Source organism: Jaculus jaculus, chromosome 1 (genome assembly GCF_020740685.1).
Source record: "Jaculus jaculus isolate mJacJac1 chromosome 1, mJacJac1.mat.Y.cur, whole genome shotgun sequence".
Taxonomy (NCBI): Eukaryota; Metazoa; Chordata; class Mammalia; order Rodentia; family Dipodidae; genus Jaculus; species Jaculus jaculus.
The window spans coordinates 120,426,014-120,453,451 of record NC_059102.1 but is presented as its reverse complement, the minus strand read 5'-3'; the positions used below and the strand labels follow the sequence as shown (position 1 = coordinate 120,453,451).

Below are 27,438 nucleotides of genomic sequence, written 5' to 3'. Positions count from 1 at the left end.
CTTCTGTAGTGGAGCACGCTGTGGAGACCTTCCTGTCTTCTGTAGTGGAGCACACTGTAGAGACCTTCCTGTCTTCTCTGGTGGAGCACACTGTAGAGACCTTCCTGTCTTCTGTAGTGGAGCATGCTGTAGAGACCTTCCTGTCTTCTGTAGTGGAGCACACTGTAGAGACCTTCCTGTCTTCTGTAGTGCAGCATGCTGTAGAGACCTTCCTGTCTTCTGTAGTGGAGCACGCTGTAGAGACCTTCCTGTCTTCTGTAGTGGAACACGCTGTAGAGACCTTCTGTCTTCTTTAGTGGAGCACGCTGTAGAGACCTTCCTGTCTTCTGTAGTGGAGTACGCTGTAGAGACCTTCCTGTCTTCTGTAGTGGAGCACGCTGTAGAGACCTTCCTGTCTTCTGTAGTGGAGCACGCTGTAGAGTCCTTCCTGTCTTCTCTGGTGGAGCACGCTGTGGAGACCTTCCTGTCTTCTCTGGTGGAGCACGCTGTAGAGACCTTCCTGTCTTCTGTAGTGGAGCACGCTGTAGAGACCTTCCTGTCTTCTGTAGTGGAGCACGCTGTGGAGACCTTCCTGTCTTCTGTAGTGGAGCACGCTGTGGAGACCTTCCTGTCTTCTGTAGTGGAGCACACTGTAGAGACCTTCCTGTCTTCTCTGGTGGAGCACACTGTAGAGACCTTCCTGTCTTCTGTAGTGGAGCATGCTGTAGAGACCTTCCTGTCTTCTGTAGTGGAGCACACTGTAGAGACCTTCCTGTCTTCTGTAGTGCAGCATGCTGTAGAGACCTTCCTGTCTTCTGTAGTGGAGCACGCTGTAGAGACCTTCCTGTCTTCTGTAGTGGAGCACGCTGTAGAGACCTTCCTGTCTTCTGTAGTGGAGCACGCTGTAGAGACCTTCCTGTCTTCTGTAGTGGAGCACGCTGTAGAGACCTTCCTGTCTTCTCTGGTGGAGCACGCTGTGGAGACCTTCCTGTCTTCTCTGGTGGAGCACGCTGTAGAGACCTTCCTGTCTTCTGTAGTGGAGAACGCTGTGGAGACCTTCCTGTCTTCTGTAGTGGAACACGCTGTAGAGACCTTCCTGTCTTCTGTAGTGGAGCATGCTGTAGAGACCTTCCTGTCTTCTGTAGTGGAGCACACTGTAGAGACCTTCCTGTCTTCTGTAGTGGAGCATGCTGTAGAGACCTTCCTGTCTTCTGTAGTGGAGCACACTGTAGAGACCTTCCTGTCTTCTGTAGTGGAGCATGCTGTAGAGACCTTCCTGTCTTCTGTAGTGGAACACGCTGTAGAGACCTTCCTGTCTTCTGTAGTGGAGCACGCTGTGGAGAACTTCCTGTCTTCTGTAGTGGAGCATGCTGTAGAGACCTTCCTGTCTTCTGTAGTGGAGCACACTGTAGAGACCTTCCTGTCTTCTGTAGTGGAGCATGCTGTAGAGACCTTCCTGTCTTCTGTAGTGGAACACGCTGTAGAGACCTTCCTGTCTTCTGTAGTGGAGCACGCTGTAGAGACCTTCCTGTCTTCTGTAGTGGAGCACGCTGTGGAGAACTTCCTGTCTTCTGTAGTGGAGCATGCTGTAGAGACCTTCCTGTCTTCTGTAGTGGAGCACGCTGTAGAGACCTTCCTGTCTTCTGTAGTGGAGCACGCTGTAGAGACCTTCCTGTCTTCTGTAGTGGAGCACGCTGTAGAGACCTTCCTGTCTTCTCTGGTGGAGCACGCTGTGGAGACCTTCCTGTCTTCTCTGGTGGAGCACGCTGTAGAGACCTTCCTGTCTTCTGTAGTGGAGAACGCTGTAGAGACCTTCCTGTCTTCTGTAGTGGAGCACGCTGTAGAGACCTTCCTGTCTTCTGTAGTGGAGCACGCTGTGGAGAACTTCCTGTCTTCTGTAGTGGAGCATGCTGTAGAGACCTTCCTGTCTTCTGTAGTGGAGAACGCTGTAGAGACCTTCCTGTCTTCTGTAGTGGAGAACGCTGTAGAGACCTTCCTGTCTTCTCTGGTGGAGCACGCTGTGGAGACCTTCCTGTCTTCTCTGGTGGAGCACGCTGTGGAGACCTTCCTGTCTTCTGTAGTGGAGCACGCTGTAGAGACCTTCCTGTCTTCTGTAGTGGAGCACGCTGTAGAGACCTTCCTGTCTTCTGTAGTGGAGCACGCTGTAGAGACCTTCCTGTCTTCTCTGGTGGAGCACGCTGTGGAGACCTTCCTGTCTTCTCTGGTGGAGCACGCTGTAGAGACCTTCCTGTCTTCTGTAGTGGAGAACGCTGTAGAGACCTTCCTGTCTTCTGTAGTGGAGCACGCTGTAGAGACCTTCCTGTCTTCTGTAGTGGAGCACGCTGTGGAGAACTTCCTGTCTTCTGTAGTGGAGCATGCTGTAGAGACCTTCCTGTCTTCTGTAGTGGAGAACGCTGTAGAGACCTTCCTGTCTTCTGTAGTGGAGAACGCTGTAGAGACCTTCCTGTCTTCTCTGGTGGAGCACGCTGTGGAGACCTTCCTGTCTTCTCTGGTGGAGCACGCTGTGGAGACCTTCCTGTCTTCTGTAGTGGAGCACGCTGTAGAGACCTTCCTGTCTTCTGTAGTGGAGCACGCTGTAGAGACCTTCCTGTCTTCTGTAGTGGAGCACGCTGTAGAGACCTTCCTGTCTTCTGTAGTGGAGCACGCTGTAGAGACCTTCCTGTCTTCTATAGTGGAGCACGCTGTAGAGACCTTCCTGTCTTCTCTGGTGGAGCACGCTGTGGAGACCTTCCTGTCTTCTGTAGTGGAGAACGCTGTGGAGACCTTCCTGTCTTCTGTAGTGGAGCACGCTGTAGAGACCTTCCTGTCTTCTCTGGTGGAGCATGCTGTGGAGACCTTCCTGTCTTCTCTTGTGGAGCACACTGTGCAGACCTTCCTGTCTTCTGTAGTGGAGCACGCTGTAGAGACCTTCCTGTCTTCTGTAGTGGAGCACGCTGTAGAGACCTTTTTGTCTTCTGTAGTGGAGCACGCTGTAGAGACCTTCCTGTCTTCTGTAGTGGAGTATGCTGTAGAGACCTTCCTGTCTTCTGTAGTGGAGCACGCTGTAGAGACCTTCCTGTCTTCTCTGGTGGAGCATGCTGTGGAGACCTTCCTGTCTTCTGTAGTGGAACACGCTGCGGAGACCTTCCTGTCTTCTCTGGTGGAGCATGCTGTGGAGACCTTCCTGTCTTCTGTAGTGGAGCACGCTGTAGAGACCTTCCTGTCTTCTGTAGTGGAGCACGCTGTAGAGACCTTCCTGTCTTCTGTAGTGGAGCACGCTGTGGAGACCTTCCTGTCTTTAGTGGAGCACGCTGTGGAGACCTTCCTGTCTTCTCTGGTGGAGCACGCTGTGGAGACCTTCCTGTCTTCTGTAGTGGAGCACGCTGTAGAGACCTTCCTGTCTTCTATAGTGGAGCACGCTGTGGAGACCTTCCTGTCTTCTCTGGTGGAACATGCAGTAGAGATGTTTATTGCTCATCCAGCCTTCTGGTTGTTTCCTCTTTCAGAGGCATCATTACCGAAAGGAGAGTCTAAAGTCTAATCTAGTGGTAGTTTTAATTTGTTTTGGGGGTAAGAGAAGGATATTAGGGTTGAACTCAGGGCCTTGTCCATGCTATTCATGCTTGTCACCAGTAAGCTCCATGCCTATATCGTACAGATAGAAGTGTGCTGATGAAACAGAGGTGTAGTGTATAAATGATTAGAAAGCAAACACTCATCCTGTCTCCTGGGACAGAACCCTGTCTATGGCGTGAGAGCCTTTTCCCCAGTGTGTTCTCCACCTGGTGAGTAGTGCCTACCTCCGACTCCATTATGATCATCTCCTCATTCATTTCAAATGGTGCTGTCCAAGTGTGCGTCCTGACATCGAGCTTGATTTTATCTTACTTTAACTTAAATTTAAAAAAATACTTTTGTTTGTTTGAGACAGAGACAGAGAGAGAGGGAGAGAGAGAGCCTTTACTTGCAGAGCCATCTCCTCAGGCCCCTAATTAGAACATGTGCCTGTTTGTTGGGCACGTGTGTGTACGGGTGCATGCAGAAGTCAGAGATTGGCATCTCCTCAGTAGTTCTCCACCTTATTTTTTTGGGGTTTCTTTCATAGAACTTGGAGCTCACCAGTTCTTCTAGACTAGCTATTTTGTGAGCCCCTGAGGAACTTCTGTCTCCGTCACCCCAGTGCTGGGATTATAGGTGTGCGCCACTACCCCAGCTTTTATGTGAGTGCAGGGATGCGAATTCAGTGCTCATGTTTACGTGGCAAGCATTCTACCCACTGAGTAGTCTCCCCAGCCCTGTCTTTGCCTTTGTTTGTTGTTGCTGGTTTTTCGAGGTGGGGTCTCACTCGAGCCCAGGCTGACCTGGAATTCACTATGGAGTCTCAGGGCAGCCTCGAACTCACGGCAATCCTCCTACCTCTGCCTCCTGAGTGCCGGTATGGAAGGCATGTGCCACCACACCCGGCTTTCTATCTTTGCCTTTTTTTCTTTTTTTCATGCACATGTAAGTGCTCATGTGATGCACCCTGTACATGCTCGTGGAGGAGTATGATCACCTGCAGTGGTTTTGGGGGGGGGGGACATTGGGTGCTCTGCACTATCACTCTTCTTTGTTTTTGAGCCAGAATTTCTTACTAATCCCAGAGCTTGCCCTCCACTTTTTTTGCAAGCTCCAGCAACTTTCAGGTCTCTGCTGCCCTACAGTACTGGGGTCACAGATGGGCATGGCTATACCTAGCTGTTTCTATGGGTCCTGAGGCTCAGACTTGCACAGGAAGTATCTTAACCACTGTTTCAGTCAGCTCCACATTGCTAGGATGAACATATGACCTGGCAGAAGCTTATGTGAGGGAGATTTATTTTAGTTTAGAAATCCAGGGGAGGTTCCATCAATGATGGAAGAAGCTGGCTCCCTTTCATAAATCCAAGCAGAGAGCAAAAAAATAAAAATAAAAAACAGCCATCAAACACCAAAAACAAGCAAGCAAGCATGTACCACTGGAGCTCAAACTCCTTTCCATACGTTTGGACTGTAATTCAGATCCACCTTCGGGCTGCACTCCAGGATCTGCCCCCAGAGACATGCCCCCTTTCGCAGGAACCTGCCTGCTAGGAGCTGAAGTTACAAACTCAGTTTTAATAAAACACTTGGGTCTATGGGGCCGTACATTCAAACTACCACAACCACTGAGCAATCTCTCCAGCCTGACCTTGCCTGTTTACAGAAAAAAAAGTGTTTTAAGTCTCTGACTTGTACCCCTCCCCCACCATCTCTTCTTTTGCACTATATTCTATTAGGTAAAGAATGAAAATAGTTTTTTGTTCTCCAAGGAGATTCTAGGGGTCCAAAGCTGGATCTTGTAGAGCTAGAAGCGCGTGGAGCAAGTCGTGGTTGTGGTAGTGCTGTGCCACATTAAGTGGAGGGCACAGAGGCTGATTTCCTCCCGCTGCGTTGTGAGTCTCCACTGGTGAAGAGCTTAAAGCCTACCATCCACTGGAGCTGCAAGATGCTTCTAGCAAACCCCCCATTCCCCTTATTTTTTGGGATATGTTACTAGAGAAAACGTATCTATATTTTTAATAGCTTTATTGAGAGTCATACACCACACAGTTTATCCCTCTAAAGTATACAGTTCAGCGGCTTTTATTGTATTGACACAGTTCTTCATCTGTGGACAGTTTTCAGACATTTCACTGGCCAAACCCTATTCTGTCTGTCACCCCCCCAAAACCCCTGCCATAAGCAACCACTAGCCTAATTTGTCTCCAAGGATTTGCCTACTCTGCACATTTCTTAGAATAGAGACATATCATCTGTAGCCTTTGTGACCAGCTTCTTTGATAGTGATGTATAGTGAAGCAGAGTGTTTTCTAGGTCCATCCATGTGGGAGCATGCACCCGTACTTCACCCTTTATTAGGACAAAAAAGTTCATGAAATGGATATTCTCTTTTAACTGTGTTTGCCTTTTGGTCTTATGAATGATGCTGCTATGAACATCCATGTGCCAGTTTCTTCATGAACATGTGTGTTTATCTCTCTTGGGTATACTTATAATCTAGGGAGGGAATTGCTGGAACATAGGGTAACTCTATGTTTAACCATTTGAGGAACATGGTTGCACAGTTCTCTATTCTCATCAACAATGTATAAGGATTCCAGTTTCTCCAGCCCTTGTTACTGTCTTCCATTCGCACCTTTTTAGTGGGCATGCTGTGTATCTACTGTGGCTTGCATTCCCTAGTGGTGGTGAACACTGATGGACATGCTTATTATGCATGTGTACATCTTTAGAGAACTGTGTACATACTTTTGTCTGTCTTTTTCTTGAATTGGTTATCTTTTCATGTTTTAATTGAAATACTTCTTTTATGTATTCTAGATGAAGGTCCTTATTCGCTACAGTTGGTCCCTTCCATGTGTGGTTTCAACTGACTTAAGTGGGCAGAAGCCATTCAGAAATGTGCATCAGTGCTGAACATATAGAGGGTTTTTTCCCTGTCTTTCTCTAAACAACTACGTACAGAGTATTTACAGTGTTAGATTATAAGTCATCTGGAGATGACTTAAAGTCTATTTGAGGATGGGCATAAAATGTGTGCCATTCGTGTGAGGGACTTGAGCCCTCATGGGATTATATTCTGATGGGGGGTTGGTCCTGGAACAAGTCCTTTGACACTCGGGGTGTGACTGTATATGATTTTCAGAACCTTTCTCGTGTTCTGGATTGCCTTTGTGCTTTCTGTACCTCTTGCTATCCTTTAAAGAGCAAACCCTTCACACTTTGACGTCCAGTGCACTGCCTCTCTTGTTGCTCCTGTTTTGGTCTTGTATCTCACAGACACTGACTAAGCCAGGCTTACGAAGCATTGTAGTTATATATGTATAGCTTTATAGTTTTCACTCTTGCATTTAGGCCTTGTAAAGATAGTCAGCACCAGATGTTTCACCTTTCCTTTGCTGGGCAGTTGTTATACTACAGAGTTGGTTCTCTAGTGATGTGCGAATTTGTGAAAGTGTGTTAGTTCCTTTTTGTTTTCTTCAACAGCCCATTCATTGTTGAATAGTGAGTTGTTCAATCTCCAGGAGTTGGTGTATATTCTGCTCTTTTTCTTGTTGGTTTCTAGCTTTGTTGCAGTGTGGCCAAGTATATCTATCCTACCTGGAGCTATGCCTATTTTCCTGAATTTGTGGAGACTTATTTTATGTTCTAATATATGATCTACTATAGAGAAGTTTCTATGAGCTGCTGAGAAGAATGTGTCTTCTGTAGAGTTAGGGTAGAATGTTCCAGTAGATGTCTGTCAGGTCCATTTAATCTATAGTGTTATTAAGCTCCATTATTTCTCTGTTTATTTTCTGTTCAGATGATCTGTGTATTGATAGTAGAGTATTAAAGTTTCCTACTATTATTGTATTGGGATTTATTCTAATTTAATGTCTAATAGATTTTTCTTTATGAATTTTGGTACATATATGTTTATGGTTATAATGTCCTCTTGTTTAATTGTTCCCTTAATGAGTATAAAGGGGCTTTCTTTATTTCCTTTGATTATTTTTGGTTTAAAGTCTATTTTGTCAGATATTAGCATAACCACATCAGCTTGTTTCCTATTAGTATTTTCTTGGAATATCTTTTTCTATCCTGACACCCTAAGGTGGTATCTGTCTTTACTGGTAAGCTAAGTTTCTTGTAGACAGCAAATGGATAGATCCAGTTTTTTGATTCAGCCTATTAACCTGTGTCTTTTGATTGGGAACTTGAGTCCATCTGTGTTCAGAGTTGTAACTGAGAGGTGTGAGTTAATCCCTGTTGTGGTAGTATGAGTCAGATGTCCCCATAAACTTAGCTAAGTTCCCAGCTGATAGTGATTTGGGAATAAACAACTCCTGGAAACAGTGTATTGTTGGGGGTGGGCTTATCAGTGTGATAGCCAGCTTCCACTTGGTAGTGTTGGGCACACTCTTCTGTTGCTGTTGTCCATCTGCTGTTGACCAAGAGGAGATGTCTACCCTCTGCTCATGTCATCGTTTTCCCCTGCCATCATGAAGCTTCCCTTTGAGTCTGTAAGCCAAAATAAACCCTTTTATTCCCCCCACAAGCTGCTCTTGATCTAGTGTTTTCTTCTAGCAATGCAAACCTGACTGCAACAGTAAATTGGAACCGAGAAATGGGACTATTGCTGCTAGAAACCTGGCTGTGTGACTAGATTTTGGCCTTTTGGAACTGCTTTGCAGGAGGAATGTGGATGAATTTGAAATCTTGGCTTAAAAGATGCCTTGCAGTGCTCTAAGTACATCTTGATGGACTACTCTACTCAGATTTGAAAGACCTGAATGCATTAAGAACTATGGACTATGAAGTTTGGCCAGGAGGTGATGTCCATTCTCTGCTCATGCCATTGTTTTCCCCTGCCATCATGGAGCTTCCTCTCAAGTCTGTAAGCCAAAATAAACCCTTTTTTCCCACAAGCTGGTCTTGGTCAGGTGTTTTCTGCCTGCATTGCAAATCTGACTGCAACACCTGTCATGTTGAAACTTTGTGGAGTTTGGTGTTTCCTTGATGTTCATATGCTTTCACATCTCTTCTAATTATGATTATTATTTTTCTCCCCGTAGCCTCCTTAGTTTGCTCATTAATCTCTTCAGTGTGGAGTATTCCATACAGTACTCTCTGTAGGGCTGGCTTAGTGCTCATATATCCATAAAGATGGTTGCTATCATGGGAAAGTCTTCTATATTATGAGGGACAATGTTGCTAGGTATTGGGTTGCCAACCATGGTCTTTTAAATTTTAAGTAGGGCTGGAGAGATGACTTAGCGGTTAAGCGCTTGCCTGTGAAGCCTGAGGACCCCAGTTCAAGGCTCAACTCTCCAGGACCCATGTTACCAGATGCATAAGGGGGCACATGCATCTGGAGTTCGTCTGCAGTGGCTGGAGGCCCTGGAGCGCCCATTCTCTCCCCCTCCCTCTCTCTCTCTCCCTCCTTCTCTCTCTCTCTCTGTCTACCTGCATCTTTCTCTGTCTGTCACTCTCACATAAATAAATAAAAATAATAAACAAAAAAATTTAAAATTTTAAGTACTCCATTTTGAGTCCTTCTGACTTTTAGAGTTTCCATTTAAAAATCAGAGGTAATTCTGATGGGCTCACCTTTGTGAGTAATTAGCTGTTTTTCTCTTGATGCTTTTAGTACTTTCTGTTTTCTGTGCTTAATCTTTGTCTGCTTGGTGTTCTGTGTCCCTTCTATACCTAGATAAGACTCTTTTTTGTAAGGTTAGGAATTTTTTCTTCTGTAATGTTATTAAAGGTATTCTCTATGCCCTTGGCTTTTAGGTCTTCCTTCCCCTTCTTGTATGCCCATGATCTGAATGATTTCAGACTACCATATTATTTCCTCTTATCTTTGTTTTTCTTTTTGGTTTTTCAAGGTAGGGTCTCACTCTAGCCCAAGCTGACAAGGAATTCACTAGATAATCTCAGGGTGGCCTCAAACTCACAGCAATCCTTCTACTTCTGCCTCCCCACTGCTGGGATTAAAGGCGTGCCCCACCACTTGCTGCTTCCTCTATCTTGTTCTTGAGGTCTGATAATCTGTCTTTCCCATAACCTATTCTGTTGGTGAGGTGAGGCTTTCTTGGCAGCCTCTTAAATGAGATATTGCATTTTTGTTTCCCATATTCTTCAGTGTTTCCATCTCTTCATTTCTTGGTTTGGCATTCTTATTGTCTCTTAGAATTCATTCCTGCATGTGATCATGTCCTCATTGAGTTATTCCACTAACCATTGAGTTCATTTTTTGTTGTTGATTCTTGTCCATTTTTTTAAGCTATCTACTGAGTTCTTTTAGTTCATTTTCTTCCATTTCCTTCAAACATCCTTTGAGTTCTTTTTGTCAATTCCTTCCCATTTCATTCATTGGTTTGCTCATGGCCAGATTAAGTTTGTTTAATGTGCTTATTAGAACTTCATTTTGGTATTCTGTGTCTGGAGAATCCTCTAACCTTCCATTGGAGGGGTCTACCATGGGAGTAGGCATTCTTGGTGGGGATATTTTTCCTTGGTATCTTGTGTTACTTGTTTTATGCTGGGATTTGACCATCTCAAGATAGTCTCTTACTAAGAGTACAGCAGTGGCAGCTCTTTTGGAGCCTATGTTGAGTGGCCTGGTCAGACTTAGAGGTTGTGGGGGGAGGAGTTATCAGTCTAGCCTTAAATTTGGGCTAGATATACTTGAATCTGAGCAGGTTCTTCCTTGTGTGTACAGCCTCCAGGTGGGTCAGAGCTAGAGCTGGGGAGGCCTGGCATACTCAGGGTCCAAACTGTAGAGTGTGCTCAGCTAGAAAGTCACTGCTCTGGGAGATGCAGTCAGGCAGACCAGGCCAGGGGCTGAGGGGTGGTACGCTCAGGGTGGCAGGGGGAAGCTTTCCTGGGCCCTGGCCAGAGCCTGGGAGTGAGATCAGCTCTGGGGTCAGTACTAGCAGTAGCAACAGAGGATGGGGCGGGAGTGGTTACCGTGCTTAGTGTGGCTGATACCTAGTCCTGGCACATGGGGTCAGGGTGGGGCACCTGCATGGGGTGAGGGGGGCTCATCTGGACCCTGGTCACCCAGCGCTACTTACCGTCCCAGGCAGGAGTGAGATCTGCTGTGGGATCCCTTGAAGTTGTTTTTTGTTCCCCTCGCCTTTGCTTCCTTTGACACTTACTTTAAACCTATTTGTACTGATGTAGTACACACTGTTCCCACGAGTCAGTCATTTCCTATTTAGATCATCCTTGGTCGTCCTAAGAGGTGGGGAAACCATCTGTCACCAGGCCCATTTTGCAGGGTAGGAAGAAAATCATGAGGAAAAATGGCTTGCCCAAGGTCACACCTGTTACTAAGCAGCAGGTGCAGCCACTGTGTCTGGCTCCAGTGTTCTGACCCATCTGTGGACCATGCAGTCAGAACCCTGGAGTGAGCTTGCGCTGTAGCTCAATAGCTGTGATCTATAACAAGTCCTGTTTTGTTCCCAATTATTTGCTCTGAAATCAGAAGGCAGAGTGAGGCATTTCCCAAGAATGAGTAGATCTCCTAAAGTCACCTGCCTTTACAGCAGGCTCAGGTAGGGCTGTGCTGAAGTAGAGCACACCTCTCTCCATAACTACCTGGTTTGGGCAAAGCTTACCTTCACATGTGGCATCTATCCAAATTCAAAATGCCTTCTGGTACTGAGAGGCCAGTGAGGATTAATGGTGCTTAGCTGGATTTTAGCTTCACATGCTGGCATGGTGTTTGCATATTTCTTTTTTATTATTTACTTAGCTTATTTATTTACTTATTTATTTATTTGAGACAGAGAGGGAGAGAGAGAGAGAGAATAGGTGTGCCAGGGCCTCTAGCCATTGCAAACAAACTCCAGACGCATGCACCACCATGTGCGTCTATCTTACGTAAGACCTGGAGAATTGAACCTGGATACCTTAGGCTTCACAGCATGCACTTTAACCACTAAGCCCTCTCTTCAGCCCTGCATTTCTTGAATTAGAAATTTTTATTTCACATAAATATGAAACCACCTAACAATTTAAAAAATTATAGGGCTGGAGAGATGGCTTAGTGGTTAAGGCCCTTGCCTGCGAAGCCTAAGGATCCAAGTTTGATCTCTCTTCAGATCCCACATAAGCCAGATGCACAAAGGTGACACAAGTACAAGGTCGCACATGCACACTTAAGTGGCACAAGCATCTGGAGTTTGATTGCAGTGGCTGCAGCCCTGGCATGCCAATTCCCTCTCTCTATCTCTCTCTCTTTCTGACTCTTACTCTAAAACAAAACAAAAAAAATGTATATATGCATGTGATTTACTGAAAGATGTGGATTTTTTTAATGTTTTTGTTTGTCATCCATCCATCACACCCTGAATTTTCATGTCCCCATTTGTCTTCCAGAAGCATGCCAAAGGCCAGGACTTGTTTGATCAGATTGTGTACCATTTGGACCTGGTAGAAACAGATTACTTTGGCCTCCAGTTCCTCGACTCTGCCCAGGTTGCGGTACGTATTGCCTTGACTCATTTCAGGATAGATTGGCTTTTCATGCTAATTGCAAACCCACAGTTAGTTGTGACAAATTGGTAGAGAGAAAAATAGAAGTGGAACCCTGATATTGTTCCAGTAATGGGCTTGGCAGGTGGTGCTGGTGCCTGAGCAAAATGTATTCAGGATGATGCTTGACAGATCCTCCCACCCTTATGGAGACCAGTGACTGGGAGGCTCCGTGAAGAGTTCCTTTAGGCGATGTTTCTGAGCACAAGGGTGCATTTTTGTAGGCATATTACTAAAGTAGGGAGGAGGAAGAAACACCGTAGAAACTCTTTCATTGGAGCTGCCATCATTATATGCTATTAATTATATTATTGGTGTGTGTACATTACATGCATGTGTACACAGATGCATGTACCTTGTGTGTGCTTATGTGGGGAGGCCAGAATAGAATGTTGGGCATCCTTCTCTATCTCTGTCTTACTTTGTTCCCTTGATCAGAGTCTGTCACTGAACCTAGCACTGCCATTTTAAGTATGACTGGCTGAATAGTGAGCCCCAGTGAGTCTCCTATTTCTCTGCCCACCCCACCCCCCAAGAACTGCTGTTAGCAGTGTGTGTGGCCATGCCAAGCTTTTGCATGGGTGTTGGGAAACCTAACTCAGGTCCTCATGCTTGTACAACAAGCCTCTTGCCCGCTGAGCCATCTTCCTAGCCCTGCTGCTTTCATTTGTAACTGGGACCTTCTTGCTGACTGGGTGGGCAGATAGCAGATGCTGTGACCACAGCTAAGTCCCTGATTTCAGATGGACAGCAGTCAGCAGGTCTTGCTCCTACAGGAAATCCAGCCTGCAGGTTCCAGGAGGTCAGCACCAAGCTTCCCTTGCTTTCTTGAAGGTCGAGGCTGGAATGAATAGTTTCCTCAAAGCTAAGAACTCCTTTCTGTAAGAGCAAGAGTGACTTTGTTGAATTCCTTCCTGACTAGATACACTTTTGGGTTTCAAAGATAATTTATTCACCACTTAGTGAGTGCTTAGTGAGTGTCTGCTATTCACCGAGCCATGCACATAAAATGTAGAATGTGTGTGATAGAACTGACATGAAAGGTACAGAGTTAAGAATAATCCCCCCAACAACTGACTGCTGCTCCCACAGCGCATAACCCACAACCCAGGGGGAACACCTGCAACCCCACTGAGGAGTGTCCCCAGTGGAATGGGGCAGGAATGAGGGAAAAAGAGGGTACCAACACATGATACATCCATACGAAATGTGGTGTTAATAGTAATAGTAGTAATAAAGAATAATCAAGAAGAGGGCGTGAGACAGGAGGAAGGGTGTGCGTTCCTGCAGTATTTGTTGTGAGTGTGTGTATGTGGCATGGTGTGTGTGGGCAGATGCACCTGTGGCATGCATGAGGAGGCCAGAGGAGAATGTTGGTGTTCTTCTTTATTACTCATCTGCATGATTCCTTGAAATAGAGTTTCTTTTTTTAAATCATTTTGTTCATTTTTATTTATTTATTTGAGAGTGACATAGACAGAAAGAGGAGAAAGAGAGAGAGAATGGGCGCGCCAGGGCCTCCAGTCTCTGCAAACGAACTCCAGACACGTGCGCTCCCTTGTCCATCTGGCTAACGTGGGACCTGAGGAATGGAGCCTCGAACCTGTGTCCTTAGGCTTCACAGTCAAGTGCTTGACCACTACGCCATCTCTGCAGCCTGAAACAGAGTTTCTTATTGAACTCAGAGCTGCCATGTTGTGGACAGAATGGCTGAGCAGTGAGCCTCAGCAACTCTCTGGTCTCTCTTCCTCACAGGACTGAGGTTGCAGATATAAGTAGTCACACCCGGCTATTTGCATGGGTGCTGGGGAATTGAACTCGGGGCAGAATCGGCCCTTGTCTTGTGCAGCAAGTGCTCTTACCCTCTGAGCCATCTCCCCAGCCCCTTAGACAGTGATTTGTAAATGGCTTCCAAGGAAGATGTTTGAGCTAAGGATATGGAGTCCCTCAAACCTGAATGACAGATACTTCCTGGGGACCACTTAAAGTGAAGCTGCCCAAAGCCAGTACCTGCTAACTGGGTCTGCTGGAGAACATCAGGGAGAAGCTGGGCCCTAAGGTGACTGGAATCTGGACACCAGTGTGCCTCGCTGCGTGGCTCCCGGGGGATCTTCCACGGCTACTTGTACACCTGCTTCCTCTGAACCTTCAGACATCCTGTCTGCTTTTAGTGGATTCTTGCCTCCAAACAACTTTGTTGCCCCCTTGACTGTACGGTGCTGGTTTCTGTCCCTCTCCATTTCTTAGCTGGAGACTCCCTCTGTCCTCTGGGCCCCAGGGAGGCATGTCCCTGTTTCTCCCTTCGGCCTCCTTGTCAGTCCTGCTTCCTTTGAGCTGCCTAGTACTCTGTCCTTTGACCTCTGGGCTACCCCCTTCATATCCCACAAGGCCTATGTCTCAGTTTTTCTCTTTACCTCAGTAACTTCAGGATTCATGTTACTTGCCCTCTATATACTTCAGGCACTCTCCTCTCATTTAAGCATCATTTGAACAAGCCTCGTGGACTCCTTTTGGGTCCCATGACCACCCACTCTCCAGTCTAGAAGCTCTCTTCCCTCATTCCATGAAACCTCTCCTTGTTTCTTTCTTTCCACCCCTCTCCCTCTGTTCATGGTCCCTGTGGGGACCTCCTGTCTTATTCCTGTCTCCCAGCTTCGTCTTTCTCCACCCCGGACAAACATCCATCGCACCTGTGTCCTTGCCTAGCCTTTGGTTCTCCTGCCCCAGTGACTGTTCCCCCTTGGCACATAGCCCCATCTGTTTCCAATAGTGGCTTCTCCCCAGCTGCCAAGCATTGCTGGAGGGAGGCACCATGTGTCCCTTGGCTCTAGCAAAGATTCTAGATTCAGCCAAGCTCAAGCCTCAGAATTGTCTTGAGACCCATCAGCCCCTGAACCCATGCCTGGGTACCCCACAATTCCTTTCTGGTTCATACCACAGACTTCTAGCCAAGCCTCCAAAGTCTGTGAGGCATTGCTCTACCTGCTGAGAAGTTCAGAGTCATGTTGGTAAAGCGCTTGCATTTCATGCCTCTCTCTGTCTCTTCATCCTGGCTGGCTGTGGATAAAGGAGTTGGTCTGTGCCTCCTCTGCATCCACGGGGCCCTTTCCACTTGTGTCCTAACAGCCTTGCTCAGTGTTTGCCTCTCTGGGCCAGGGTTCTCTGGCCATCCCAGCCTCTTCTGATACTTTTTTTTGTTTTTGTTTGTTTTTTTGTTTGTTTGTTTTTCAAAGTAATATCTCACTGTAGCCCAGGCTGACCTGGAATTCATTATGTAGTCTCAGGGTGGCTTCGAACTCACGGCAGTCCTCCTACTTCTGCCTCCCAAGTACTGAGATTAAAGGTGTGCACCACCTTTAATGCCCACCCCTCTGGTACTTTTGAGCCCTCCCTTTCCCCCAAATTCTTCTCCATCCTGCTTTCTGTTTGTGATGGTTTTATGTTCTATTATCTGCAGCCCTGAAGCAAGAGTCTGTCCTACCCTCTGTCCCTAGTTCAGACACATATGGTGGGCTTCTAACAGGCTGCCTTTTTTCCCTTAGCTGGTGTTTGGACCTGATGTTTAAGAGCCCTTAGCACCCCTGACCATTGACCAGCCTGCAGCAGACGCAAGCGTGTCTGCCCCAAGGGTCTCCTTCAGTTAGAAATGAGAAACTCGTCTTCATTTCTGCATTACAGAAGAGGCCCTGTTCCCTTGTTGGCACATCCTCATTCTGAGGGGACCCCTTTTTAGCTTAGCCTCCCAGAAAGCCCTGGTTGTGACTCCACTATGAAAGCCTTTGCCGCGAGGCTCTTCTGACATGTGGGGCGAGCTTTTCCACTCGCCATGCCCTGTCACCATGCAGCAGGACCCAGCATCCTTCCCAGACCTAACATCTGCGGGTGCCCAGGCACGGCAGTCCCCGAGACTCTCCAGCATGTTGCTTCTCCTCCCTGTAAACAGGTGTGTGGTCCCCACCTGCCTTTGAGTCTGGGGATGGAAGGTGTGCACCAGCAGCAGCTGACCCCAGGACCCTTCCTATCACCCCAGTGTTGGGGTCACCATTATCACAGGTGGTCCTGATGACTCTGCCCTCATCAGTGCCTTTCCCTGGAGCAGCCCTTCTCTGCCTTCCTCCCAAGCCATCTCCACAGACCGTCCCGAGCTCTGCACTGGTTTTCCTCACGTGAAGCCAAGACCCGTTTGTCTTCCCCAGCAGTTTTATCATGTGGCTTCTGGTTTCATGTTTGCATGTGCTGTTGCAACTTTCTGACTCGATCCTATGACTTGGAACTTCCTCTTAACCTGGTAACTCTCCAGGACCAGGCACACATCCTGGTACCCTCTTTAGCCCTATGGGGGATCATAGTAGGAGAGGCATTCGGCCTGTCTCACTACCTTTCAGAGGGAAAGCCTATTTAGACCTTGGTGGGTCATTTCCATCAGTAGCTCAGCTTGAACTGAGATCGAAGCTTGTCAGTTTCAGGTGCACAGTCTTGTTCTAGTACAGTGTCCTTTCAAGCCTCAGTGTTCCTGTCTGTAAAATGGAGATGGTAGCATCTGTTCTACAGGGAGGAACTCTAGGACCTAATGGAAGAGAGAATATGTTGTCTTTTATGACATGGCTATGGGTCTCTCTTGTAGTCTATTTTGGGTAGCAGTAACAAAATACCTGAGGCAGTGTACTTTATAAAGCTAGGAGGTTTATTTAACTCACCATTTGAGAAATTGAAATTCAGTATTGGGCAGTTCCATCTGGTTGGCTTTTTAACAAGGGCCTTCAGACTGTGTTATCATATGGTGGCAAAGCAGAAAGAGGACCAGTGCATGTGGAAGGAGCCATGTGCAAGGAGTTGACCTTCCTTAACAATACCCGAGACCAAGCCAGACATAGTGGCTCATGCCTGTAAACACTGGACATAGAAGGCCGAGGTAGGCAGATTACCATGACCCAACCTGGGTTACAGAGTGAGTTCCGGGTCAGTCTGGGCTACAGTGAGGCCCTGCCGCAAAGCAGACAACATAAAACCCATCCAGTCCAGTGACCTAACTCAGTCCCGGGAGGCAGGCATGGTGAAGGTCTGTGCGTGACTTCACTTCCCTCCACTAGGCTCCACCTGTTAAAGGTTTCACCTCTCCCACACACCACCCTGGGGACTGGGCTTCCTCATGAATCTCTGAGGACAAACCCTGTCCAGGCCATAGCAGTCTCTTCTTCCCAGCTGGGTATGCTGAGGAGAGACCAGAGTCACCAGGCGAGAGAAGGTGGTGAGGCTAGCTGTAAGCTGTGAGCCTGGGTTGCCTGCAGGAGAAACCCTAGCCAATGTAAGCAAAAGCTCTTGAGAGACTCTGCTGGGATGGCAGCAGGGCAGCCTTGGGTTTTAGAGTCTGGAGGTGACTGGTTGTGATAGGCGGTGTTTCTGGGCGGAGAGAAGCACCAGATGGGAACCTGGAAGGGAATGGTTCATTGGCAGTGGCTATGGCCCCGTAATGGAGGTAACTTCAAGTATTCATACCTCATCCAGCCCTGACAGGAGGATCTGAGGGTTGGCAGTGGCAAGACTCTTGGCCCAGCCCTGTGTATACCCAGCTTATATCTCCAGCTCCCTGAAGAGCCAAGCCTGGTTTCCATGGTGCCCTGCCCAGCCCTGAAGCAACTGTCAAAGCCTGTTGGCATCACCTATTTTTAGCATTCAGAGCTAGGACCTGTTTCCCTTTCCCGTGTCAGTGAGGAAGGCCATGCTCAGACCCACTCTGCAGATTTCACTTTCCATTAACTCAGAGCAGGGCCGGAGTGTGATTTTATCAAAGCTTTCTTCTCAAAGCCAAAGCCTCTGGCTTGTCTACCCATTTTCCACTGCTGAGTCCTGGAAGCTGATGTTTACTGAGTTCCCACCCGGAGGCAGGCACTGGATTAAAGGCTTTGCCTAACTCTTGTGCGACGTCCATCACCCATCTATGAAGTTCACTGCAAAGGAGACTCATTTTTCACAGCTGATGAGTCTGAGGCTCAGAGCAATTAGAAACCTTGTAAAGGACAAAGTAAAGACAAAGCCCAGATTCCAAATGTGGTCTAAATCCAAAGTCCGCTTCTTTCCTCTGGATCATACAGATAACTGTTCCATATATGGCATGCGCGTGTGCGCGCGCGCGCGCGCGCGCACACACACACACACACACATGCATACATGTATGGAAGAAAAAGAACATTTGCTAACTGACTCAGAACATGCCCAGCACTGAGCTCTGGGGGTACAGGCATGAGCTGGACACTCGCTGCCTGCCACATTGTGGTGGGGGAGGCATAAAGGCAGTCCCCTACAATATGTGATCAGTCCTCTAGCAGAAGGTGTCTAAGCCCCTCCTTGAGCTGGAAGAGGGGCTCTCTGAAAGTCGTAGGTAAAATGAGAGGAAGGTTAAACACTGGTGTGGTCCACAGGTGGAGAGAGTAGTGGGCCAGGCAGAGGATGAGCAGGGGTTTGAGGCAAGAGTCATAACAGTACTCTCTGCAGGCAGGACCTCCCTAGTCCCTGCTGGGACAGGCATTGTGTAGGTAGATGTGGCCAGTTCCTAGTCCCTTCCCAACAGGAATATGGAGCTTACTGTAAAGTAAGGGGTCCAAGAAAGATGCTTTTGCTATTGCCTATGGAATCTGGCCCCAGGAGAGCTAGGCCCGTGTGGTGGGGTTAACATGCAGGTGTGGTGCCTGTTGGAAGGGCTCCAAGGCTGCTGCAAGGCTGGCAGCTCCCCGCGCTTCACGCTGTGGATCACTCGGGTTATTGCATTGACCTGTGAGCAGCCTTGTTATTTCAGCAGTGACTCTAGGAAGAAAGGAGCAAGGCTAGGATGTTAACTTGGGCAAAGCACTTGCCTAGCATGTGCAAGGCCCTAGGTTTGATCCCAGCAGCCACTGCCAAGAAGAGAAAAGAGGAGAGGAGGGAAGGGCAAGAGAGATGGCTCAGCAGTTAAGTGCTTGCCTGCAAAGCCCAAGAACCTGGGTTTGAATCCCCAGTACCCATGTAAAGCCAGATGCTAAAAGTGGCACATGCATCTGGAGTTCATTTGCAGCAGCTAGAGGCCCTGGTGTGCCTATTCTCATTCTCTCTCTCCCTCTCTCTCTCCCCTTGCAAATAAATAAAGTAAATTTTAAAAAAATTAAGAAAAGGAGTGAAGGGAAGGGGAAAGAAAGGAAAGAAAAGGAATGAGAAGGGAAGTGAGAGGGGAGGGAAAGGAGGAGAGACGAAAGCCGAGGAGAGGAGACAAGATGGCTTGAGATGCTGGCCGTAGTATGTGTGGTGAACAGCTCGTTCCAGTTCCTGTGGACACTGGCCGAACCTGCAGACAGAGCTCATGGTGAGAAAGCGGAACCTAGGGATGGGGGAGAGGCTTGCTCAGGCTGCACACCAGTAAGTGGCAGAGTGGGATTTGAACTCTGATCTGCCTGCTCCTGTGGTGGGACAGAGAAGTGTCACATGGACTGAGGAGATGCCACAGGCCTCTAGAGGTGCAACTCTGTTGGCAATGGGAGTGGATGGTTGGCATGTGAGAAATCAGTGTTTAATGGATGGCTGACGAAGGGGCCTGTTCAATGCATTTAGGCAAATCCCCAGAGAAACCTCAAGTCGCTGGTGGGAGTCTATAGGTTCCATCTTAGACAAGGAAGAAGGGAGATCCCCCACGCAGGTGGAGAAGGTGCTTGGAGCAAGTTTGTGTTGTGCTGACCTTGAAGAGGGGCACTGACACCACTGAGTTTGAATCTTGCCATGTTCTCATTAGGGCCACCATTACCTGCTGTGAGACCCAGAGTCAGATGATAGATGTGACAGAGTGACTATGAGTGTTCTTTCTCATCCGTCTCCTCATTCTGTAGATACATTGTCCTCTCCAGATTCCTTGCAGCTCTAATTCAAAGGCAAACCGTTTACTGTTTACAAGCGAGAGAATCTATAGGTACTAGAGACTCTGTTTTGAGTCCCATCACTCAGGCTTAATGGTGAGGGCTCCGGGCATGGCAGGCAGAGATGTCACACCCTCGTTCATGGTGCACTTCTCCCTGGCTTTGTGGCTGGAGTGCTTCCCCACGAACTCCAGTCATTAACTTCTACAGCTGGCCTATGTGTGTCATATTTCCAGAACTGATGTATTAGTGGAGCAGGTAAGCTGTGCTTATCCTATGCACTGTGATTTATGAGAAGAGCTATGCCAGATGGACCTGATGATGGATTCAGATCAGAAATCACCTTGCTAGCACCCACTAGAGGGTTGAGTTAAATGCCTTGCCATTTGAACTCCAAATGCATCTGTCTGTGCGCAATGACTGGTTTAATGGTCTGTGGAGGGGGTTGAGGCCATTTGCTTTGGTTTTCACTGATGGGTGGTCTGCTATATTTAGCTAGGACACAGGTGAACATCTCAGGCAGGTCTCACTGTTGCTGAATTCAGTCCTGCGAGCTGTATGTGGGACACAAGTCAACTAAATGTCACATCGGTGCTTTCATTGCCCCTGTCAAGTCACAGGGGTCTTGTGGGACACAATAGGAAAGGGACAGCCTGGCAAGCTCCTGCAGCTGTGAAAAAAAGGTCTTTTTGAGCTGGTTGGATGCAAAGTAAGTTTTATCCTCTCATTTTAGGATTGTGACAGGGTTTCTTATCGCCTCTGATGACACCTCCAAAACCTGATCTGAAAACCCTAGGGGGTCAAGGACCCTCCAAAACAATGAAGCCATTTCTGGTTCCTTTCTCAGGCATTTTGTGGGCTTCCATTCTGGAAAGCCCTTATTTATTGCAAGAAGGACAGAGCCCAGTGTGGCAGGAAGCTCTATCCACAGTGGTGCCCCAGGGTAGATCAGCATTCTGCCCACAGGAACATCTGGGCACATCTGGCAATGGTGTACTTGTGTGCTAACCCAGCCACAGACATTTGGCCATTACACCTCTTGGACTGGCCTGTAAGCCCCAGAGTTACCCTAGAGATTCTTTTTTAAAAAATATTTTTATTGGGCTGGAGAGATGGCTTAGCTGTTAGGCACTTGCCTGTGAAGCCTAAGGACCCTGGTTTGAGGCTCAATTAGGACCCACATTAGCCAGATGGGCAAGGGGGCACACATGTCTGGAGTTCATTTGCGGTTGCTGGAGGCCCTGGTGTGCCAATTCTCTCTCTCTCTCTCTCTCTCTCTATCTGCCTCTTTCTCTGTCATTCTCAAATAAATAAATTAAAATAAACAAAAAAATTTAAATTTATTTATTTGCAAACAGAGATAGAAGAGAGACAGGCAGAGAGAATGGGCACACCAGAGCCTCTAGCCCCTGCAAACGAACTCCAAATGCATCTTCCACCTTGTGCATCTGGCTTACATGGGTACTGGGGAATCAAACCTGGGTCCTTAGGCTTTGCAGACAAGCACCTTAACCACTAGCTAAGCCATCTCTTTAGCCCTACCTTAGAGATTTTATGGAACTCACATTGCCACTTTCAGAGAAGTTATGGAAGAAATGAAAGAAAGGGGACAGGCTCCTTTAAGCTAGATCTACTTAGGCTGGCTAAGGGGAACTTTCTGTGTCTGGGAATGGTAAATTCATTTAAGGACAGGGTTAGTCATAGCTGTTAGCTTAATACTTGGCAGGAGGGTAAATGCTTCCTTCCACTCAGAGTCCTTCCTTCCAGGGCTGAGATTCAGGAGTTTTCAGCTTGGTTTAGGGCCATAGGGATATTCTTATTAGGCAAACTCATAATCAGAAACTTCCTAGGGACTGGGGAGATGGTTCAGTGTATAAGGTACTTGCTGTGCAAGCATCAACACCTGAGTTTGGATCCCCAGAACCCACATAAAAATGCTGTAATGCTAATGTCTATAATCCCACTGTGCCTGTGGTAAGAAGGGAGGCGGAGACAGGAAACTGTCTCACTGGCAAGCTTGCTTTGGGGAATGCAGCAGTGAATGATGAAAATGAGACCCTGGACGTTGTCCTCTGACTACTACATGCACCCCATGGCGTGTGTGTATCTGTACACACACACACACACACACACACACACTTGCTTCATGGGGAAATGATGAATAAATACAGAAATGATAGCCCCACCCATTCTGGATAACCTCATTAAAAAATACTATTCAGAAAGTGAAAAGCAACATGTAACACATTCAGAGCCCTACCATCTGTTTCAGTTACCACCTTTTTTTCTGGGACAAAACACCCAATCAAAAGTAGCATATGGAAGGGAAGGGTTTATTTCTACTTACAGGCTGTGGGGGAAGTTTCATCATGGCATGGCACAGCAGAGGCTGGGCATCGCATCTTGTCATGTCAGCTGGGAGGTAGCAGCAAGAGTCAACAGGCTCTGTCAAAGAAGGCATGGGCCAATAATAACCCAAGTGACACACCTCTAGCAAGTCTCTAGTTCCCAAATTACCACCAGCTAGGGACCAAGTATTCCAAACATGCATGCTTAGAAGGAGATGCCATCTCATTGCAACTAGCACGCCATCCAGAAAGGACCTCTACAAATCATTCTGGACGTACCGCTATAGGAAATAGTGATGTCATAAAAATGGGATCTTTCCTGATTTTTTTCCTAAACACTGTGCCATGGATCTCTTGCCTCGTCAATAAATATTGGCCTACAGCAGTTTTAAATAGTATTTCATTATATGGATGAGCCATTTTTAAACCTGTCTTTGTGGGTGGAGATTTAGGTCATTTCCAATTCAAAGCTGTTAACAATGAGATAAAGCATTCTGCACATGTGCCTTTGAGATCTGTGTCCTGCTGTGGTGATCTGAGCTTTTATTACCTAGCTGGGAGAGGAGATGACAAGAGCTCATGTTCCCCTTAGCACTGCTCACGAGCTTATTGTATTATAATTCATCTGTTATATGCTTTTGTGTTTCCTCATCTCCCTCTTCCCACACAGCCATCATGGGCTTTGTGGTTAGGCGTGAAGTACACAGTGCCCATTGGCCCCACCCTCTCATTATTAGCACGTGCAGAGTGTAGCTTCTCAGAGTTCCTGCCAGTCAGCAGACTAGCCTCTGGTTTGAAATAGCTGATGAAAACCCACCATAGCTATATCATTTTAATTCTTTTTCTAATGTAAACAGTGCAGTGTATGCTAAGTTTAGTTACAGTGGTAGTGAATGTTACAGTACTTACTTTGCAGTCATGAGGACCTGAGTTCTATCTCTAGCACTCACATAAAAACCAGGCATGGTGGCAAGTGCCTGTAATCCCACCACCACAGGAGGCTGACACGGGAGGATCTCTGGTGCTGGCTAGCTGGTATTGCTGAATCAATGAGCTCGTAAGTTCTGTGAGAGACCCTGTCTCAAAAAATAAGGTGGACAGAAGTTGACCTCTAGTCTCCACATGTGTGTTTTTGTACACGCACACACACGTACACATATCCACATACACATGTGCCCCCACATGAGACGTTCTTAGCGCTTGTCTATCGGGGGCTTGCTGAATGCCACATCTTATACTTATGAGAAGTTCAGAAGCAGTGAGGCACATCGTGCCTGGGCACCAGGGATTTGTTCAAAAGGGCTCGTGGTTCAGGCAGTCCTTGACTTCCTATGTCAGCTTTATGATGGCGCAAAAGTGTTAACGCATTCCATAGAAGCTGTGCTTCACATTTCGAACTTTGCCTTTTCCTCAGCTGGTGATACGCAATACAGCTCTCTTGGGATCCCAGACAACCACAGGATCTCAAGGAGCGATGGCCAGCACTCCACACTACACTGTGCTATGTGTATTTAACATAGCTTCACTTCACGACACTCATATTTACAGTTGGTTTATGCAAATGTGGCCGCAATGTAAGTCAAGGAGCATCTGTATAAATTTCCAAATATAGCTTTCCACAGAAGTTAGGCTGCTGAGCCACCTAAGGACTTCCTATTAACAATTTTACCATGATAAAGAAACTTTTTTAGCCGAGTGTGGTGGTACACGCCTTTAATCCCAGCACTTGGGAGGCAGAGGTAGGAGGATCACTGTGAGTTCGAGGCCAGCCTGAGACTACTGAGTGAATTCCAGGTCAGCCTGGGCTAGAGTGAGACTCTACCTCAGAAAACCAAAAACAAACAAACAAAACTTTTCTTTCTGCCTGCACATGTGTGCGTTTTTACATACATGTGGTTGCTTGTCTGTCCACACATGTGTGGAGGCCAGAGGGTGATGTTGAGTGTTCCTTACAGTTGCTGTCCACCTTAGTTTTCAAGACAGAATCTCTCCCTGGACTAGGAGCTAGACTAGCTAGTCAGCAATCCCTAGGGATGCTCTTGTTCCTACATCCCCAGCACTGGGATTACAGGCATGCAACATCACTCTTGGCTTTTACATGAGTGCTACGGATTTGAACTTAGGTCCTCATGATTGCATGGAAAGCACTTTATTCTAAGAGCCATCTTTCCAGCACTATAAATAAGCTTTTTATTTTTATTTATTTGCATACAGGGAGAAAGGGAGAAAAGGAAGGAAAGAAATGGGCATGCCAGGGCCTCTAGCCACTGCAAACACACTCCAGATGAATGTGTCATTTTGTACATCTGGGTTTATGTGGGTACTAGGGAATCAAACCTGGGTCATTAGGCTTTGCAGGCCAGCACCTTAACTGCTAAGCCATGTCTCCAGCCCCTAAATAACTTGTTTGTTTGTTTTTGAGGTAGAGTCTCACTCTAACCCAGGCTGACCTGGACCTCTCTCTGTAGTTCCAGATTAGCTTCAAACTCTCATCAGTCCTCCTACCTCTGTCTCCCCAGTGCCAGGATGAAAAGCATGTGCCACTACACCTGGTGCTCCTAAAAGAACTTTTATGTTTAGGAAATGGCTTTGTAACCTCTTTAGGCAGGTCAAGACAAAGGACCATTGAAATGTCCACACTCACCAGAGCAGAACCTTTTTAGGCACATCTTTGGCCGTCTTTCCATCTGAAGTGGGGATCCTTTTCCTGGCCAAAGAGCAAAGGGAGGCCATGGAGCATCTGCAGTTGCAGGACTGAAGTTTGGGAACCGCAGGATTGTGTGTGCTGAGATTCAGCACCGTAGCCGTGCTACGGTATCAGTAGAGATTTGGAGCTATTAGAGAAGATCCATTGTTAGACAAGAAACCCACAAGGAAAAGGCAGTTGGTGGCCTTGATTAGAAGGGACATAGCAGATAAGTCATCCAGAGATTTGAAATTCTTGTAGGCACCTCCTTAAGAAAAAAATCTTATGAAAACCGTGGTCACAAGAAAAGTGCACTTTTCTGCCTAAGCACAGAATTTTTAATACCATACCAGGTAGTCTCTAGATCTCCAGTGAAGAAGTAAAGATCTGACCCGTGATCTGTCTTCTTGTGGATGGAATGACCCTGATTTGTCGACGAGGGTAACACAGGGGGTTACAGTCTTCTGAGGAGCTGTTGCTAAAGAACCGTGTTCTTCCTTTCAGCACTGGCTGGATCACTCCAAACCCATAAAGAAGCAGATGAAAGGTAAGCAAACAGAACTTAGTCTCCTCATTTATTTCTCTTGCCTATCAACAAATTCCTTTACCAAGGTTTTAAGGTCTTCTGGGTTTTTAGATCTAATTTTAAGTGGATGATTTCTACTTTCTTGAAACTGGCCAAAGAACAGAGCTTGAAATCGAATGAGTTTTCAGTAGACATTAAAAACCCACTGTGCTGTCACTTGAAGTCACACAACACTGCCAGTGAGAACCGACTGATGTCCCACCCCATTCACTTCCACATAAGGTGCAGAGTGGATTTGCAGTGGAAGTGGAAGCAGGAAGTTCCGGCTCCCTCCTTCCAGTGTGGCAGCCACATTTTTCTAATGTTCATACTTAGGTCACTTAAAAATTATATATGCTTTGAAAATATCTTAAGATACTCAAATGACATTTTTAGATGAAAGAACATTTTGCTATTTATGCATCACTTTTCCTTCAGCCCACTTTTGCTTTGTAAAACATGGGTGTCAGGTATCTTGGCATCAATGACAAAAGTAAAATACCAGCTGTTAATCCTTGGTCCTTAAGCTTTTCTACCAGAATGGCGTTCCCAGATAATCCATCTCAGTCAACCTAAAAGTCTATTGTCATTTTCCAAACTAGGATTGGAGAGAATGTCCTAGTTTGGCAAGCTGTACCTTCCAGATGGGGTAGTGAATGTGCTGTAGGCTTAATGTATGCTGCCTTTTGTCCATTCTGTGATCTTCAAACTTGGGAGGACAAACATCTTCAATTTCCTGTCTCCAAATGTTTAGTTGGACCTGCTTATGCTTTGCACTTTCGAGTTAAATACTATTCTTCAGAACCGAACAACCTTCGAGAAGAGTTTACAAGGTAGGACACGGTATGAAGGACACTACCCAGTAGTGTTGCCTCACCTTGAACATGTGGGTCTTCTAAATTATCGACTGGCTTTCCTGTCCACTGTCTGGATTTTTGTTTTTTGAGGTAGGGTTTCACGTTAGCCCAGGCTGACCTGAAATTGACTATGTGGTCTCAGGGTGGCCTTGAACTCATGACAATCCTTCTACCTCTGCCTCCCGAGTGCTGGGATTAAAAGCATGCGCCACCACGCCCGGCTCACTGCCTGGATTTTAAAGCAAGAGTTACTAGCACTTTTTCCTGAGCTTCTATGTGCTGTTGAGAAATCCACAAGTTTGCGTAGTTTGATAGTTTTTGTAGGAAATAGAAATTAAATTTACTTGATTTATTTTCTCGTTCCATGTCTGTTTTCATGGATCTTGGATAAATTGGTTGGTTGTTCTGTGGAATTTTATTTTTGTCTACCCTATAAAAAAGGAAAACCAGGTATCAAGAGAGGTTACTTAGTCCAGGATTGCCATCTAATTTTATTAAGGTGCTTTAAAACATTCTCTGGGTTGTTATAGTAGAGGACTCCTCTCTTTAAAGAAACTGCACTCATCACAGTGAAAGTTGTTCCAATTCTTTCGTGTTACCTCTCAGCTCTACCAAATTCTTTGTCATACGTGACTCTATTTGTTCACTCCTTGGACTACTGAAACAGAAAGAAGAGAACTTAAGTAGCCTTTAAATGTATCTTCCTTCAAGGACCCTCACAGCAGTGAAATTCACTTTCCTGCTCTTGTATCCCCCAGAACCTCCTTGCCCACTGTTTGTGGGTTTGTGTGTGTGTGTGTGTGTGATGAATTGTAGTGGTGACGTGTGCACAGATGAGTGGTCTGTGCGGGTGGCCAGTAGCCTGGAGATGACCACCCAGTTAGGTGACATTTTAAAGACTAACCGTTATCATCGGTGTTACCCTGAAAATGTCTTTTGTGCTTTTGATTGTAGGTCATCTTAAAAGAATCAAAAGTTCTGGTCACACAGCACTATAATACTTGGTATAAATATATAAGTCAGTGTCTTTGATTTCACA

At 46.6% G+C, this 27,438-nt stretch overlaps 1 protein-coding gene across 6 annotated transcripts in view; it reads left to right on the top strand.

The window, feature by feature from the left end:
* Positions 1–27,438, top strand: part of Epb41l4b (erythrocyte membrane protein band 4.1 like 4B) — a 170,725-nt gene that overhangs the window by 44,223 nt on the left and 99,064 nt on the right. For all 6 annotated transcript variants that reach the window (XM_045160207.1, XM_004657052.2, XM_045160198.1 and 3 more), the window contains exons 2-4: positions 11,911–12,015; positions 25,482–25,524; positions 26,297–26,375. In XM_045160207.1, the coding sequence (XP_045016142.1) occupies positions 11,911–12,015; positions 25,482–25,524; positions 26,297–26,375 (227 nt within the window). The remainder of the gene's footprint in view (positions 1–11,910; positions 12,016–25,481; positions 25,525–26,296; positions 26,376–27,438) is intronic.